This window comes from Procambarus clarkii, chromosome 54 (genome assembly GCF_040958095.1).
Source record: "Procambarus clarkii isolate CNS0578487 chromosome 54, FALCON_Pclarkii_2.0, whole genome shotgun sequence".
NCBI classification, from domain to species: domain Eukaryota; kingdom Metazoa; phylum Arthropoda; class Malacostraca; order Decapoda; family Cambaridae; genus Procambarus; species Procambarus clarkii.
The window spans coordinates 20,693,868-20,709,210 of record NC_091203.1 but is presented as its reverse complement, the minus strand read 5'-3'; the positions used below and the strand labels follow the sequence as shown (position 1 = coordinate 20,709,210).

Sequence of the window (15,343 nt, the reverse complement as noted above, 5' to 3'; positions counted from 1 at the left end):
AAGAGAACTTTAAGCCATGATCGGTGGCCCAAGACGACACGCCATCAATTGCAAGTTGAAGCCGGAGTTGAAGGAGAGGCGAATCATCACCCTGACAGCAAACGGTAAATCATCGACATTGAGAGTGAAGACGATGCCTGAAGGAAAAGAGGAAAGAAGACCATTGAGGGCAACCAGAAAAAGAGTAGTGCTCAGAACACTACCCTGGGGCACACCTTCGTATTGCTGAAAAGAGGGAGAGAGAGCGGTACCAAGACCACAAAGGCCAAAAGAATAAAGCTGGGATAGAATATGATAATGCCAAGTGGTGTCGTAAGCCTTTTCCAGGTCAAAAAGGACGGCAACAACGGAGGTCTTCGCAGCAAAAGCAGTACGAATATTGACCTCCAAGTTCACCAAGACATCTGTTGTGCTGCGGCACATGCGGAAACCAAATTGAGAAGGGGAGAGGTGGTGCTGGTGTTCAAGGAACCACATTAGACGAATGTTACCCTTACGTTCAAAGAGTTTGCAGACACAACTTGTAAGGGCAATAGGGCGAAAATCCTTAGGGGATGTTCCCAGAGACCGTGGTTTGCAAACAGGGAGGACAATGGCATGGAGCAAATCCTCAGGGACTGACGACGACTCCCAGATCCGATTATACAAACTCAGTAAATATTGAAACGTGCAAGGAGGGAGATGGCGAAGCTTCTCATAATGAATGCCATCGGAGCCCGCTGCCGTAGAACCGCAGAGGGCCAGGGCAGAACGAAGTTGAGAGAGAGAGAGGGGATCGTTATAGGGAAGTCGAAGTCGAGTGCAGAAATCGAAAAGACGAAATTCAAGGACAGATTTACGAAGTAGGAAAAATTGGGGATGATGAAGACCAGAGTTAACAGAAGAAAAGTAGGAACCCAGTTCAGTACCAACCTGCAACGGGTCTGCCACAAGAGTACCACAGAGGTGAAGGACAGGTGAAACATCGGGAACGAACTTACTCGCTATATTTGTGGATACGCTTCCAGATCTGTGGCAGAGGAGTTTCGGACGTAATGGTGGAGACCTAAGATGCCCAACATCCAAGTTTAGCCATACGGATAGCCCTATGGGCCACCGCGCTCGCCTTCCGAAAGAAAAGAATTGGCTGTCTGCCGACAGCGGTGTCTTCCAGGCTGCATGCTTACAGTGGACAGCCCGAGCACAATCTGCATTCCACCAGGGAACGCACTTCCGTGGACCCCGAGAGGAAGAGCGAGCAATAGAGTGGAGGGCAGCGTCGAAGACAGCGTAATGAAAAAGGAGGAGAGACAGAAGGGAGGGTTCAGAGAGAGCAGCACTGAGGGTAAATAGGTTCCATTCCGCTTTCGCAAACTGCCACCTAGGGAAGGAGAGGGGAGGGCAAAAAGAGAAAAAGGAAGCAAGGATGGGGAAATGGTCACTGCCATGGAGGTCATCAAGAACCTGCCACGTGAAATCTAAGTAAAGAGAAGACGAGCAAAGAGAAAGGTCAAGACAAAGGTGTGAGAGTCCGAAAGTTCAAATGCGTGGGCTCACCAGAATTCAAAGGAGACAGGGAAGAAGAGAGGATAAACGGCTCAAGAAAGCGACCTCGGTTGTTCGTCAAAACATCACCCCAAAGGGAATGACGACAATTGAAATCACCCAGAAGGAGCACAGGCTCCTGCGAGGAGTCCAGTAGGCGTTTCAGATCAGGAAGAGAAAGCGGGAAACTCGGGGGAGATAAATGGAACAAACTGTGTACCATTTCCCCACAAAGATACGAGCAAATACGAGCAACAGAACAATAAAGAGGCGAAGGAAAAAGTAAGGGGACAAAGGGAACATCAGAGCGAATCAAGAGAGCAGAAGAATTAGGAGCCCCAGAAACAGCTGGGGAGAGAGAAAGGAATAGCCACGAAATCGACCAGGACGAGCACCAAGCATCAGCTCCTGGAGACAGACGGAAAGGGGCGAAAACCGCGAAATCAGAAGTTGGAGTTCAAGGAAATTGGCGTAATAACCTCGAACGTTCCATTGAAGAATAGACATCGACAAGAAGAGAAAGGACAACACCAGAGAACAAGGAAGAAACGAAGTCGACAGAGCAACATAGCACGTAAAAGAAGATCAGAGTCGGGATCAGCAAAGTCAGGGTTAGGGGGCATGGGTAAACTGAGCAAAGACGGAGGGAAGGAAGCAGAACAGACCAGAGGTGGATGGGTAGGGTCCGGAGGAGGAGGAATAGGAGACAACCGAGAGGAGCAGCCAAGGAAAGCAGCAGAAAGAGGGGGGGGGGGGGGGTAGGAAGAGGGGAGCGCAACTCAGCAAAGGCAGCAACCGAGAGGGTAGCGAGGGCCAAAGAAACCTCAATAGCAGGAACAGGGGGCACAACCACTGAAATGGGAGGGGAAAGAGCGATAGAGGCAGAAGTAGGGGACAAGGAAGAAAGCGAAGTCTTCTTACCCGGTGGGGAGAAGGAAGGAGAGGAACCAGGCTTACGCTTCTCACTTAAAGACACAGGTGTCCCAGCAACCACATATTGGGCAACGGATTCCATCGTCTCAACAGAAGCTGAACGAGAGCACACACGACGGCCGTTTGGAGAGCGATGGACATCAGCCCGCACCGACAGGTGGCGGGGAGAGTCAATAGACGGAGGGGAAGGATGGGGAGGAGGACTGGAGGGAGACGAGGAAGAGGACACAGGCGACATGACAGACCGGGTTGAAAGAAGGGGAACCCCAGATAAATGACCAGGAGGGGGACCCTTCGGGACAGAACTCTAAGGAACAGAGGAGGGGGCAGTGGGCGTATCAGGGTCCAAGGCCCGGAAACTGTTGAGAGTCTGAGGAAGGAGGGAAGGACGAGGAGAGGAAGATCGCAACACGTGAGCATAAGAGACGTTAGCATAAGGCGGGAGCTGGTGAACCTGGCGCCTCGCCTCAGGAAAAGATAAACGCTCCCGGTGCTTCAGGTTGAGGACGGCTGCCTCAAGCTTGTAATGGACACACGCACGGGAGAAGGTAGGATGGGCCTCACCGCAGTTGAGGCAACGAGCCTGGGGAGAAGTGCACTCCGACTTAGAGTGACCTTCGCCACCACACAAAGGACAGAGAGAGACAGTCCCGGAGCAGCGGAGGGCACCATGCCCAAACCTCCAGCACTTGTTGCAGAGCCGAGAAGAAGGAATGTACTCCTGGACAGAGCACCTGGCACCAGCAAGAATGACAGAGGGTGGAAGGGTCCTACCATCAAAGGTAATCTTCACAACCCGGAGGGGGTTGACGGCTACTACCACGAGGGGGACGAGTAAACGTGTCCACCTGGAGAATAGAATGGCCCTGGGCAGCGAGGATATGTCGAATATCGTCGTGACAGTCGCGCAGGTCCCGAACACCGGTCGCAACATGGGGCGGGAGCAAAATAGTGCCAACACTGGCATTCAACTGAGCGTTCTTCGAGACCCGAACGGGGGTCTCGCCAAGGCAGGATAAGGCAGCCAAGCGGGAAGCAGCATCCTGAGAAGGAGCAGCAACGACACGTGTACCGAGACGAGTGGGGTTGAAAGTAATGGAGGCATCCACGGAATCAATGAGATGTCGATGGAGGGAGAAATCGTCAGGAGGCGCAGAATCAAGAGGGAGGAGATCAAAATATTTGGCCCACGAAGCGGGACCAAACAAGGCTTGATAGGTAGCAGAACTGGAAGGAATCGAGCGAGGGCGGCCGTGACGAGGACGGCGGTGAGAACCCCAAGAGAGAGAGGGGTTAAAAGGCGCAGTAGTTACAACTAGAGAAGGAGCCGCGCCAGGGGACGAGGTAGTCACCACTGGGGGCTTGGGGCTCGACCCAACCACAGAGGAGGGAGGGGAGCCAGGGGAAGGAGTCAGAGAGGCCAAAGGAGGAGCAAGGTCGGGGCCCAATGCAGCGGAGGCTACAGAGCCCGGTCTTCCAATACGGACCGACTCGGGGGCTTGGTCGCCCACCCCACGAGCCTGAGAAGGTAAGCCAGAAGCAGCTGAAACGGGTTATCTTGACGAAAAGAAGAATTCATTCACGAATGTGCCCCCACACCCACCATGGAGCCACAATTAGAGGCAGGACACCCAACAAGAAGCTATCGCCGATCTTGTCGGGGCCTCCTAGGGGTGCGTCGTGAGTATAAGCCCCACAAACGCCACCTTAAGAAACCGACAGTCCGTCGAGATCGGGTTCAGTGACAAAAGGGGGATTGACAATAAAAGGTTCCCCTCGCTCTCGACGTCGGGTACTACAGTTCTACGGGTGCAAGAGTATGCCTCCTCAAGAACCCGGGCGTCAAAATAGAAGAAGTCCAAGGGAAGAACCAGAGCGAGCAAAAGGTCGGCAGGAAACGGCAAGCAGATAGGAGAAGAGGGGGAGAAAAACGAAACAGAAGGAAAAGGAAAAGATGCCCAGCAGAATTGGAGAGGACGGCAGCAGGAGCACAAGGCTAGGAAAGGACTGAGGACTGTCCCAAGGAGCATCACACTCCGGCAGCCGCCCGCGAAGCCCCCACACGGCGACAACGAGCCGAGCGGGGAGGGGGTTGACAACAAAAGGTTCCCCTCGCTCGAGACGTCGGGTACAACAGTTCTACGGGTGCAAGAGTATGCCTCAAGCACCCGGGCGTCAAAATAGAAGTCCAAATTAAGATCAAAAACAAGCAAAAGGTCGGCAGGGAACGGCAAGCAGATAGGAGAAGAGGGGGAGGAAAACGAAACTGAAGGAAAAGGAAAAGGTGCTCAGCACAATTGGATAGGACGGCAGCAGGAGCACAAGGCTAGAAAAAGACAGGACTGTCCCAAAGAGCATCACACTCCGGCAGACGCCCATTAAGCCCCCCTTACGGCATCAACGAGCTTAGCGGGGAGGGGGGCCCGTCCGAGTACACGCCCCACAAACGCTACCTTAATAACCGTCAGTTCGACGAGATCGGGTTCAGTGACTACAGGATTGACAATGAAACGTTCCCCTCGCTCTACGTTGGGTACTACAATTCTACGGGTGCAAAAGTATGCCTCCAAGTACCCAGGCGTCGAAATTAAAATTGGTTTTACTAAATTAAGCTCTAAAATTGAATTAAACTCTCAATACCTCAAGTCTAACTTTGAAAAGTTCTCACGTATGGATGATAGTAATAATCATATTTACCACACCATTTAGACCCACTCCACGCAATCTTCTACTGTCGGGTGGAAGAGATGCACTCTTGACCCTCTGAACAATTTTCTCCTGCGTCTTACTCTTCTCAGTCTTATGGAACGAGTCTTCGTTGTGCTTTCAGCTGTCTAAGTACTCCTGAGCAAGCCAGGTAAACGAGGGTACTTCATGCAACTGGTTCAAGATTATCTTTCAATACAATAATTATCTATCAATGTCTACCGACAACGGTTGACGAGTCTAACCCCCCCTTTCACTCTAGGGGTCACTATTCACTACGAATTAACACTTCGTCAAAGTCAACTTTGCCTCCGAACATCGTTGGTTACACTCTAGTTTGCAATTCTTTCACATCCAATAATGTCGCGTCGCCGAGAAGACACGCACCGACTCATGCTTTGAGAGCATGAGCAGCAAGGGTTTTAGACTTCACACCCACAACATTTTCAATTATAGAACCAAGATTTAATTGAAGTGCTTATTAACCTATGAGAGTTGTGCTGACCAGGACAACACTTTGTTAATAAATTTGGTTAGGAGGTTGCAAGATAATTAACCCAATGCCTCAGTTTATTCAACCTGAACCTGTCAGTCAGGTTGACAATGCTTGACTTCTGGACCACCAGCTGTTGCTGAATTGAACCGTTTTGCAATAATGTTTGCAAATCTTTATCGACGACTACTAATCTAGCCATTTAAGGGGGAAAAAAATATGATCACCCAGAAGCCATTTTATTGAATATACTTTATATTTCGTTCTTTAAAATCTTGGCATGGATGGACGTGCTAAAGCGGTCTATAACCGTAGCGAGCTCCGGGGACGAGGACCGTGTCGGTGACTGTGCGGTAGTCCGTGAACACTGTGCTCTTAGTATTGATGTTTGTTCTCACCAGCGTTGTCGTGTACGACAGCCTGTGGGGAGTAAAGTTGTCAATTAGCCAGTACCTTTACAAACAAGCAAGGGAATTTGAAGTTGCAGTACAATACTGTAGACTTAGTATCGAACTTACACTTGGGTAGCAGTAGTAGTATAGGTCGTCTGCATGATGACGTAAGAGGTGTGGGCGATGGTCACGTAGTCTAAAGATCTTTCAGTCACAATTCTGAAGTCTGACTGCACGTACGTGACCGTTAATGTTGAAGGTCTGACAACTACCGTTGTCTGGAGGGCGACACGGTCATCCACCGGCGTCTGTACCACCTGTGTAAGACAACAATTAGCTAGTCTAAGCTCAGCCTCCAGACCATCGTTTGTCACAATACATACCAAGTACTCACCGCCCGTGTTCCAGTGCTGACAGTCTGAACGGTGAGTGAAGTGAGGGTGACAGCCACACTCTGGAAAGCCTGATCAGTGAGGGTGACGAAGCGGTCGATGGTGAAGAGCTGGGTGACAGTGGGGTTAAATACTGCGTCAACTCTGCTCACTTGTGGACTGCCATACCTAGCCCCAGCGTAAGGAGCCGGACCGCTACTGCTAGAGGAAGCGAGAGGTCCACTGCTAACCTGTCCAGGCCTGTCACCACTCCCGCCAATTCCTTGACCAGAACTGCCAGCTGGACCGCTGCCGATTCCTTGGCCAAGGTTAATACCTACTCCTTGACTGCTGTCAAGGACTATTCCAGCACCCAGAGCTGGACCGCTGCCCAGGCCGCCACGTACTACTGAACCGCTGCCATGTTGACCTGATGACCCCTGAGAGCTGGCACTACCCACACCTCCTGGTCCTCTGGTCTGACTGCCATAAGGAGAGGCAGGCTGATGGGTTGGATGAAGAAAACAGTTTGAAGTGCATATTTAAGAGCCATTAGAAAACTTAAATTTGTAAAATACTTAAAATTCAAGTCTGAGGCACCTACACTAAATACATTAATAAGCATTTGAAAAGTTAGAATTAACTATTAAGGGGCACTAAGTTTTATAGTATGGCAATAAACCAGAAAACTGTGCTAGAACTTTTTTATTAGTAAGAGAAGATTAGTGGGTTTAAGAGGTTGTGCAAGATATGATGTAATAATGATGACTAAATGTCACAGGTACCAAACAGTCAACCAGGTAATTTTTCAACTTAATCGAGTTAAAGAAACTTTAGGGGAAACAGAACCCCACATTCCTGATGTGTTCTTTGAGAAGTGATGACATCCAAGTATCCAAGCTACCGCCATCAAGATCTATTAACTTTAAATTTAGATAAAAGTATCAGTTAAGAATCTGCAGTGAACAAAATTATTAAATAACCAAAAGGTTTATTGGCGTTTTAACCCACTCTGTAAAGCCCCAATACAGTAACCAAGATTAACGTTAAGTCCCATCAACTCTGTGGTAGAATCAGGTCAACTTTACTGTAAACAAGAAACTAGGGAAACCCATTGACGAATAGTGTAAAATGCTATACAAACTTAGACCCTTTACATGTAAAAAGCTAAAGATAATTTAAAATGGTTCCATTGTTAAAATAAGGTCTAAAGCTGTAAGCTTTAGGGCATCCTCAAAATAGCAAGGCTAGTTTACTAAATTCCAGCGTTTGATTTATCTTTTGTAATCTTACAATTAAAAGGTCAGTCCGTACCCATAAAATGACGGCTGGTAAGGATTCCAAGACCAGAATAGTATTTAATAATTAGAAATTAAGGGTTACGACAGACTGAAGTCATGCTATATTGTAATCTTTCATACAAGTGCTACTTTCCCTTAAATATTTATAATCTGACATTCGATCTCATCAATTTCAGCTAAGCCCAACAAGGAAGTTTCAACTTTTTTATATAGTTAGAAAAACTAGCATATACACAACTAAACACCGAGACTCGCCAAGGTCGTCCACCAGCGCGACATGCTATATAGATTTTATAGTATAAATGTAAGTTATGTTCAAATTTCCTTATCTGAAAGTTCACCGATTACTTTGAAATTTTGACTACGTTCCATTGGAATAGGCAAGGTTTTTTTTTTGTATACCAGCCCCATTTGTGACAAAATATATAATTATATAAAATAGTGCTACCTGTTGTACGTAATTGCAACACTATACTAAGTATTACAATTCGATTTCAATGTTACGGACTACATTTATGAAATTAATTTTTATGGAAGCAAGACTTAATTATTGTCTGACATGGCATTTGAAGCGAGCTGTGATGTTTAACACTCCACATTTGGCGAGTACTTCATTTCTTCCTTATTAATCATTTCGTTTACCTTTTCTTTACTGTTCCAATTTTCCTGATGGGAACAAATCATTTGGGAACGCATCGGACGACGGAGTGGGAACGGAGGGGGGGGGGGGAAGTTTGGGGGACGAGAGTAGAATGGTGGGGAAAACTAGGCTGCCGTGGCTCGGCAACACATGGCCGGGTACAACTAGTGTATAACAATTACACATTTATAGGCAAAATAAAATCTCAAAATATTTAAGAAAAATAAACACGTTTACTCACGTTGACAAGTTGAGCAACGACAAGCACCTGGGAGACTACCAGGGTTGTCCACAATATTAGCCAGGAACTGTTGGTCATCTGAAAAATAATGTTTGTTAAATCAATAACTACGTCCCCAATAGGGCAAAACCGTTCTAGTTAACATTGGTATACAAGAAAGCTTGGCAAGTTGCACAAAGTGCTGGAGGGTGGATGTTTACCGAAAATGAATGTAGCAAGACAATGAAGATAATTTTACTAGTTTCTTTTTCGCAGGCATTAGTCATAAGCAGAAGTTTATCATCTTCGTAAATAACTAGAGTACTGGCGACGGGAAGTCTGGCAAATTAGCAGGATAGAACATTAACACCCATATACCAGCTTCAGTGTTAAAAAAAAAAAAAAAAAAAAAAAGGTAAATACCAAGAAACGTTATCCAACGCCACTTTCATAACACTATTAAACCTAAACAAATAACAATAAACTAATCTATTTACACACAAACCTTGAAGGACAAAGAGAGTGTTATCACCACAGGAAGTTAGGGATTGAATGTCCAGTGCAGGAAGGTGGCCCGACTCGTTGCCTTCCCCACACACTATAAACACTCGCACTAACAAGAGACTATAGAAGAAGGATAGGAAAGCTCTCTATAAAATATATAGATCTTGTATCACCCAACCCGACGCTCGCCCTGCCTAACAACTCCATCTATTGACGAGTGCGCCAACTACAGGAGAAAGTGGTACTATTTCATTCCCTTCCCATTAACATTATATCACTAACTTTCGTGAATTATTGTAAAAGTTCTTTGTTTCTTAATTATGTCGTGCTAAATAGTTTGTTAATAACTTCACTAATTACAAAGTTTTACTTTTTTTACCATGATTAAGCTCTTATATAGAAGCAAATTAAACATAAATGAGTCCACAATGTAGTGAAACCAATAACTAGTCTCGCGGGACTGACCTCAGTCCTTCTAGACGGCGCTTCGTTCTTTTTCGTTCGTAATCCAGTTTAATGTTATGCAATAACCTCCCGACCCACTGACATATATCATGTACACATGTATACATATGTATTTATAACCTAAAAGGGGGTATCACCTCTGGTCAAATTGCAGGGACCCATAGCCTCGGAGAAGAAAATAAAGAGTACTCAGCGAAGGCCTCGTGGATCCTCACTGAATTCTCCTACCACCCCTATTCTTTTTGTATGTGTGGGTATATATATATATATATATATATATATATATATATATATATATATATATATATATATATATATATATATATATATATATATATTAGTATATTTTGGTAGCAGTCTTTCCTGTAGACATATATTATTAAATATGAACGAAAAAGTAAGATTAATAATTCTAACACGAATTTTCTCAATGTTTCTTATATTTCTTTTCACTGTTGATGGTAACTGAAAAATCAATTCTCCAAAATTCACTTTTATTTCTAGTCTGACGCGACAGTTGACCGCGTTTCGTAAAACTTATTACATTTTCAAAGACTAGTTTACACACACACCACTATAACTAAACACAGTTTAAACAGCTTCGATTTTATACCTGCATTTGGGTGAGGTGATATGTTACAACAGGTTTGGATGAGGTGAAAACAGACTTTCAACACAAGACAGAACACGAAACAATGGGTATAATATTTTGTAAGTTAAAGGGAAGAATGGAAGTAACTGCAAAGTGCCTATTGGTCCATATTTCTTGATGCTTCTATATTGATGCGGAGTCTTGAAGTGGGTAGAATATAGTTGTGTATTAATTGGCTGTTGATTGCTGGTGTCGACTTCTTAATGTGTAGTGCCTCACAGATATTAACCCGCCTGCTATCGCTGTATCTATCGATGATTTCCGTGTTTTTTGTTAAGACTTCTCTGGTGATGGTCTGGTTGTGGGAAGAGATTACATGTTCCTTAATGGTGGCCTGTTGCTTATGCATCGTTAATCGCCTGGAAAGAGATGTTGTTGTCTTCCCTATACGCTGAATTCTTTGAGGCTTACAGTCCCCAAGTGGGCATTTGAAGGCAAAGACGACATTGGTCTCTTTTAAAGCGTTCTGCTTTGTGTCTGGAGAGTTTCTCATGAGTAGGTTGGCCGTTTTCTTGGTTTAATAGTAAATCGTCAATTGTATCTTTTGATTTTTGTCTGTAGGGATAACGTTTTTATTAACAATATCTTTCAGGACACTTTCCTCCGTTTTATGAGCTGTGGAAAAGAAGTTCCTCAAAAATAGCCTAATAAGGGGTACAGGTGTTGAGTTAGTTGTCTCTTCAGAGGTTGCAAGGCGTTTCACCTTCCTTCTAATGATGTCTTCAACGAAACCATTGGAGAAGCCGTTGTTGACTAGGACCTGCCTTACCCTACAGAGTTCTTCATCGACTTTCTTCCATCCTTAGCTGTTGCTTAGAGCACGGTCGACATAAGCGTTAAAGACACTCCTCTTGTACCTGTCTGGGCAGTCACTGTTGGCATTCAGGCACATTCCTATGTTTGTTTCCTTAGTGTAGACTGCAGTGTGGAAAACTCCGCTCCTTTCCATGACTGTTACATCTAGAAAGGGCAGCTTCCCATCCTTCTCCATCTCGTAAGTGAAACGCAACACAGAATTCTGCTCAAATGCCTCCTTCAGCTCCTGCAGATGTCTGACATCAGGTACCTGTGTCAAAATGTCGTCAACATACCTGCAGTATATAGCCGGTTTCAAGTTCATGTCGACTAAGACTTTTTGCTCGATGGTACCCATGTAGAAGTTTGCAAACAGGACACCTAGGGGAGAACCCATGGCGACCCCATCTACTTGCTTATACATGTATCCATCCGGGCTCAAGAAGGGTGCCTCTTTAGTACAAGCTTGGAGTAGTTTCCTTAGACTGTTTTCTGGTATGTCAAGAGGAGTACAGGCCGGATCACGGTACACTCTGTCGGCTATCATCCCGATTGTTTCATTCAGGATGAAACATGAAACAATCACTTTCATTGTTTCATTCAGGATGAAACAATCGGGATGATAGCCGACAGAGTGTACCGTGATCCGGCCTGTACTCCTCTTGACATACCAGAAAACAGTCTAAGGAAACTACTCCAAGCTTGTACTAAAGAGGCACCCTTCTTGAGCCCGGATGGACACATGTATAAGCAAGTAGATGGGGTCGCCATGGGTTCTCCCCTAGGTGTCCTGTTTGCAAACTTCTACATGGGTACCATCGAGCAAAAAGTCTTAGTCGACTTGAACTTGAAACCGGCCATATACTGCAGGTATGTTGACGACATTTTGACACAGGTACCTGATGTCAGACATCTGCAGGAGCTGAAGGAGGCATTTGAGCAGAATTCTGTGTTGCGTTTCACTTACGAGATGGAGAAGGATGGGAAGCTGCCCTTTCTAGATGTAACAGTCATGGAAAGGAGCGGAGTTTTCCACTCTGCAGTCTACACTAAGGAAACAAACATAGGAATATGCCTGAATGCCAACAGTGACTGCCCGGACAGGTACAAGAGGAGTGTTGTTAACGCTTATGTCGACCGTGCCCTCAGCCACAGCTCAGAATGGAAGCAAGTCGACGAAGAACTCTGTAGGGTAAGGTAGGTCCTAGTCAACAAGGGCTTCTCCAATGGTTTCGTCGAAGACATCATAAGAAAGAAAGTGAAACGTAATGCAACCTCTGAAGAGACAACTAACACAACACCTATACCCCCTATTAGACTATTTTACAGGAACTTCTTTTCCACAACCCATAAAACGGAGGAAAGGGTCCTGAAAGATATTGTCTGTAGAAACGTTATCCCTACAGACAAAAATCAGAAGATACAACTGACGATTTACTATAAAACCAGAAAAACGGCCAGCCTACTCATAAGAAACTCTCCAGACACAAAGCAGAACGCTTTAAAAGAGACCAACGTCGTCTATGCCTTCAAATGCCCTCTTGGGGACAGTAAGCCTAAAAAAAACAGTATATAGGCAAGACAACAACATCTCTTTCCAGGCGTTTAACGATGCATAAGCAACAGGGCTCCATTAAGGAACATATAATCTCTTCCCACAAACAAACCATCACCAGAGAAATCTTAGCAAACAACACAGAAATCATCAATAGATACAGCGATAGCAGGCGGCTTGACGTCTGCGAGGCACTACACATCAAGAAGTCAACACCAGCAGTCAACAGCCAATTAATGCACAACTATATTTTACCCACTTCAAGACTCCGCTCCAATATAGAAGCATCAAGAAATATGGACCAATAGGCTTTCTACAATTACTTCCATTCAATACCCATTGTTTCGTGTTCTGTCTTGTGTTGGTATTTAATACCCATTCAATACCCATTGTTGAAAGTTCGTTTTCACCTCATCCACCTCACCCAAATGTAGATATAAACTCGAAAGATGTGTAAGCTCTATTCAGTTTCAGTTGTGTGTTTGTAAACTAAAGTCTTTGAAAATGTAGTAAGTTTTACGAAACGGGCTCAAGTGTCGCGTCAGTCTAGAAATAAAAAATTAACTTTGGAGAATTGATCTTTGAATTACCATCAGCAGTGAAAAGAACGTAAGAAAGATAGAGAAAATTCGTGTTAGAATTATTAATCTTACTTTTTCGGTCATATTTAATAATATATGTCTACAGGAATGACTGCTACCAATATATACTAATATATATATGTATATATATATATATATATATATATATATATATATATATATATATATATATATATATATATATATATATATATATATATATATATATATATATATATATATATATATATATATGTCGTACCTAATAGCCAGAACGCACTTCTCAGCCTACTATTCAAGGCCCGATTTGCCTAATAAGCCACGTTTTCATGAATTAATGTTTTTTCGTCTACCTAACCTACCTAACCTAACCTAACCTAGCTTTTTTTGGCTACCTAACCTAACCTTACCTATAAATATAGGTTAGGTTAGGTTAGGTAGGGTTGGTTAGGTTCGGTCATATATCTACGTTAATTTTAACTCCAATAAAAAAAAATTGACCTCATACATAGAGAAAAGGGTTGCTTTATCATTTCATAAGAAAAAAATTTTAGTAAATATATTAATTCAGGAAAACTTGGCTTATTAGGCAAATTGGGCCTTGAATAGTAGGCTGAGAAGTGTGTTCTGGCTACTAGGTACGACATATATATATATATATATATATATATGTCGTACCTAGTAGCCAGAACGCACTTGTCAGCCTACTATGCAAGGCTTGATTTGCCTAATAAGCCAAGTTTTCCTGAACTAATATATTTTCTCTAATTTTTTTCTTATGAAATGATAAAGCTACCCATTTCATTATGTGTGAGGTCAATTTTTTTTTATTGGAGTTAAAATTAACGTAGATATATGACTGAACCTAACCAACCCTACCTAACCTAACCTAACCTATCTTTATAGGTTAGGTTAGGTTAGGTAGCCGGAAAAAGGTAGGTTAGGTTAGGTTAGGTAGGTTAGGTAGTCGAAAAGCAATTAATTCACGAAAACTTGGCTTATTAGGCAAATTGGGCCTTGCATAGTAGGCTGAGAAGTGCGTTCTGGCTACTAGGTACGACATATATATATATATATATATATATATATATATATATATATATATATATATATATATATATATATATATATATATATATATATATATGTCGTACCTAGTACCCAGAACGCACTTCTCAGCCTACTATGCAAGGCCCGATTTGCCTAATAAGCCAGGTTTTCATGAATTAATTGTTTTTCGACTACCTAACCTACCTAACCTAACCTAACCTAACCTAACTTTTTAAGCTACCTAATCTAACCTAACATATAAAGATAGGTTAGGTTTGGTTAGGTAGGGTTGGTTAGGTTTACCTTGAGGTTACCTTGAGGTGCTTCCGGGGCTTAGCGTCCCCGCAGCCCGGTCGTCGACCAGGCCTCCTGGTTGCCGGACTGATCAACCAGGCTGTTGGACGCGGCTGCTCGCAGCCTGACGTACGAGTCACAGCCTGGTTGATCAGGTATCCTTTGGAGGTGCTTATCCAGTTCTCTCTTGAACACTGTGAGGGGTCGGCCAGTTATGCCCCGTATGTGTAGTGGAAGCGTGTTGAACAGTCTCGGACCTCTGATGTTGATAGAGTTCTCTCTCAGAGTACCAGTTGCACCTCTGTTTTTCAACGGGGGTATTCTGCACATCCTGCCATGTCTTCTGGTCTCATGTGATGTTATTTCTGTGTGCAGGTTTGGGACGAGCCCCTCTAATATTTTCCACGTGTAAATTATTATGTACCTCTCCCGCCTGCGCTCAAGGGAGTACAGTTTTAGGCTCTTTAGTCGGTCCCAATAGTTTAGATGTTTTACTGAGTGGATTCTAGCAGTAAAGGATCTCTGCATTCTCTCCAGGTCAGTAATTTCTCCAGCTTTGAAAGGTGCTGTCATTGTGCAGCAGTACTCCACTCTAGAGAGCACAAGCGTTTTGAAAGGTATCATCATCGGTATAGCATCTCTAGTGTGAAAAGTTCTTGTTATCCAACCTGTCATTTTTCTTGCAGTTGTGACGGCTACTTTATTGTGTTCTTTAAAGGTAAGGTCTTCCGACATCAGTACACCCAGATCCTTTACATTGCCTTTTCGTTCTATGTTATGATTTGCCCGAGTTTTGTACGTGGTTTCCGTTTTTATATTTTCATTTTTTCCATAGCGCATGAGCTGGAACTTATCTTCGTTAAACAC

General features: G+C 44.1%; 1 protein-coding gene across 1 annotated transcript; it reads right to left on the bottom strand.

The window, feature by feature from the left end:
- Nucleotides 1–5,881: 5,881 nt before the first annotated feature.
- LOC123771272 (uncharacterized) lies at nt 5,882–9,216 on the bottom strand. Its single transcript, XM_045763744.2, has 5 exons — nt 9,086–9,216; nt 8,602–8,679; nt 6,443–6,922; nt 6,175–6,365; nt 5,882–6,076 (listed from the first exon to the last, which is right to left on the bottom strand). Exons 2-5 carry the CDS (start codon nt 8,677–8,679, stop codon nt 5,950–5,952), a joined length of 876 nt encoding a protein of 291 aa, XP_045619700.1. The 5' UTR covers nt 9,086–9,216; the 3' UTR covers nt 5,882–5,949.
- Between the last annotated feature and the right edge of the window lie 6,127 nt (nt 9,217–15,343).

Bases quoted from the DNA above. Each gene is read 5' to 3' on its own strand.
- LOC123771272 (XM_045763744.2), bottom strand. From the start codon at position 8,679: ATGACCAACAGTTCCTGGCTAATATTGTGGACAACCCTGGTAGTCTCC. The intron at 6,923-8,601 runs GTGAGTAAACGT...CCAACCCATCAG, and splicing joins TCGTTGCTCAACTTGTCAAC to CCTGCCTCTCCTTATGGCAG. The intron at 6,077-6,174 runs GTAAGTTCGATA...TACTCCCCACAG, and splicing joins ACTACTACTGCTACCCAAGT to GCTGTCGTACACGACAACGC.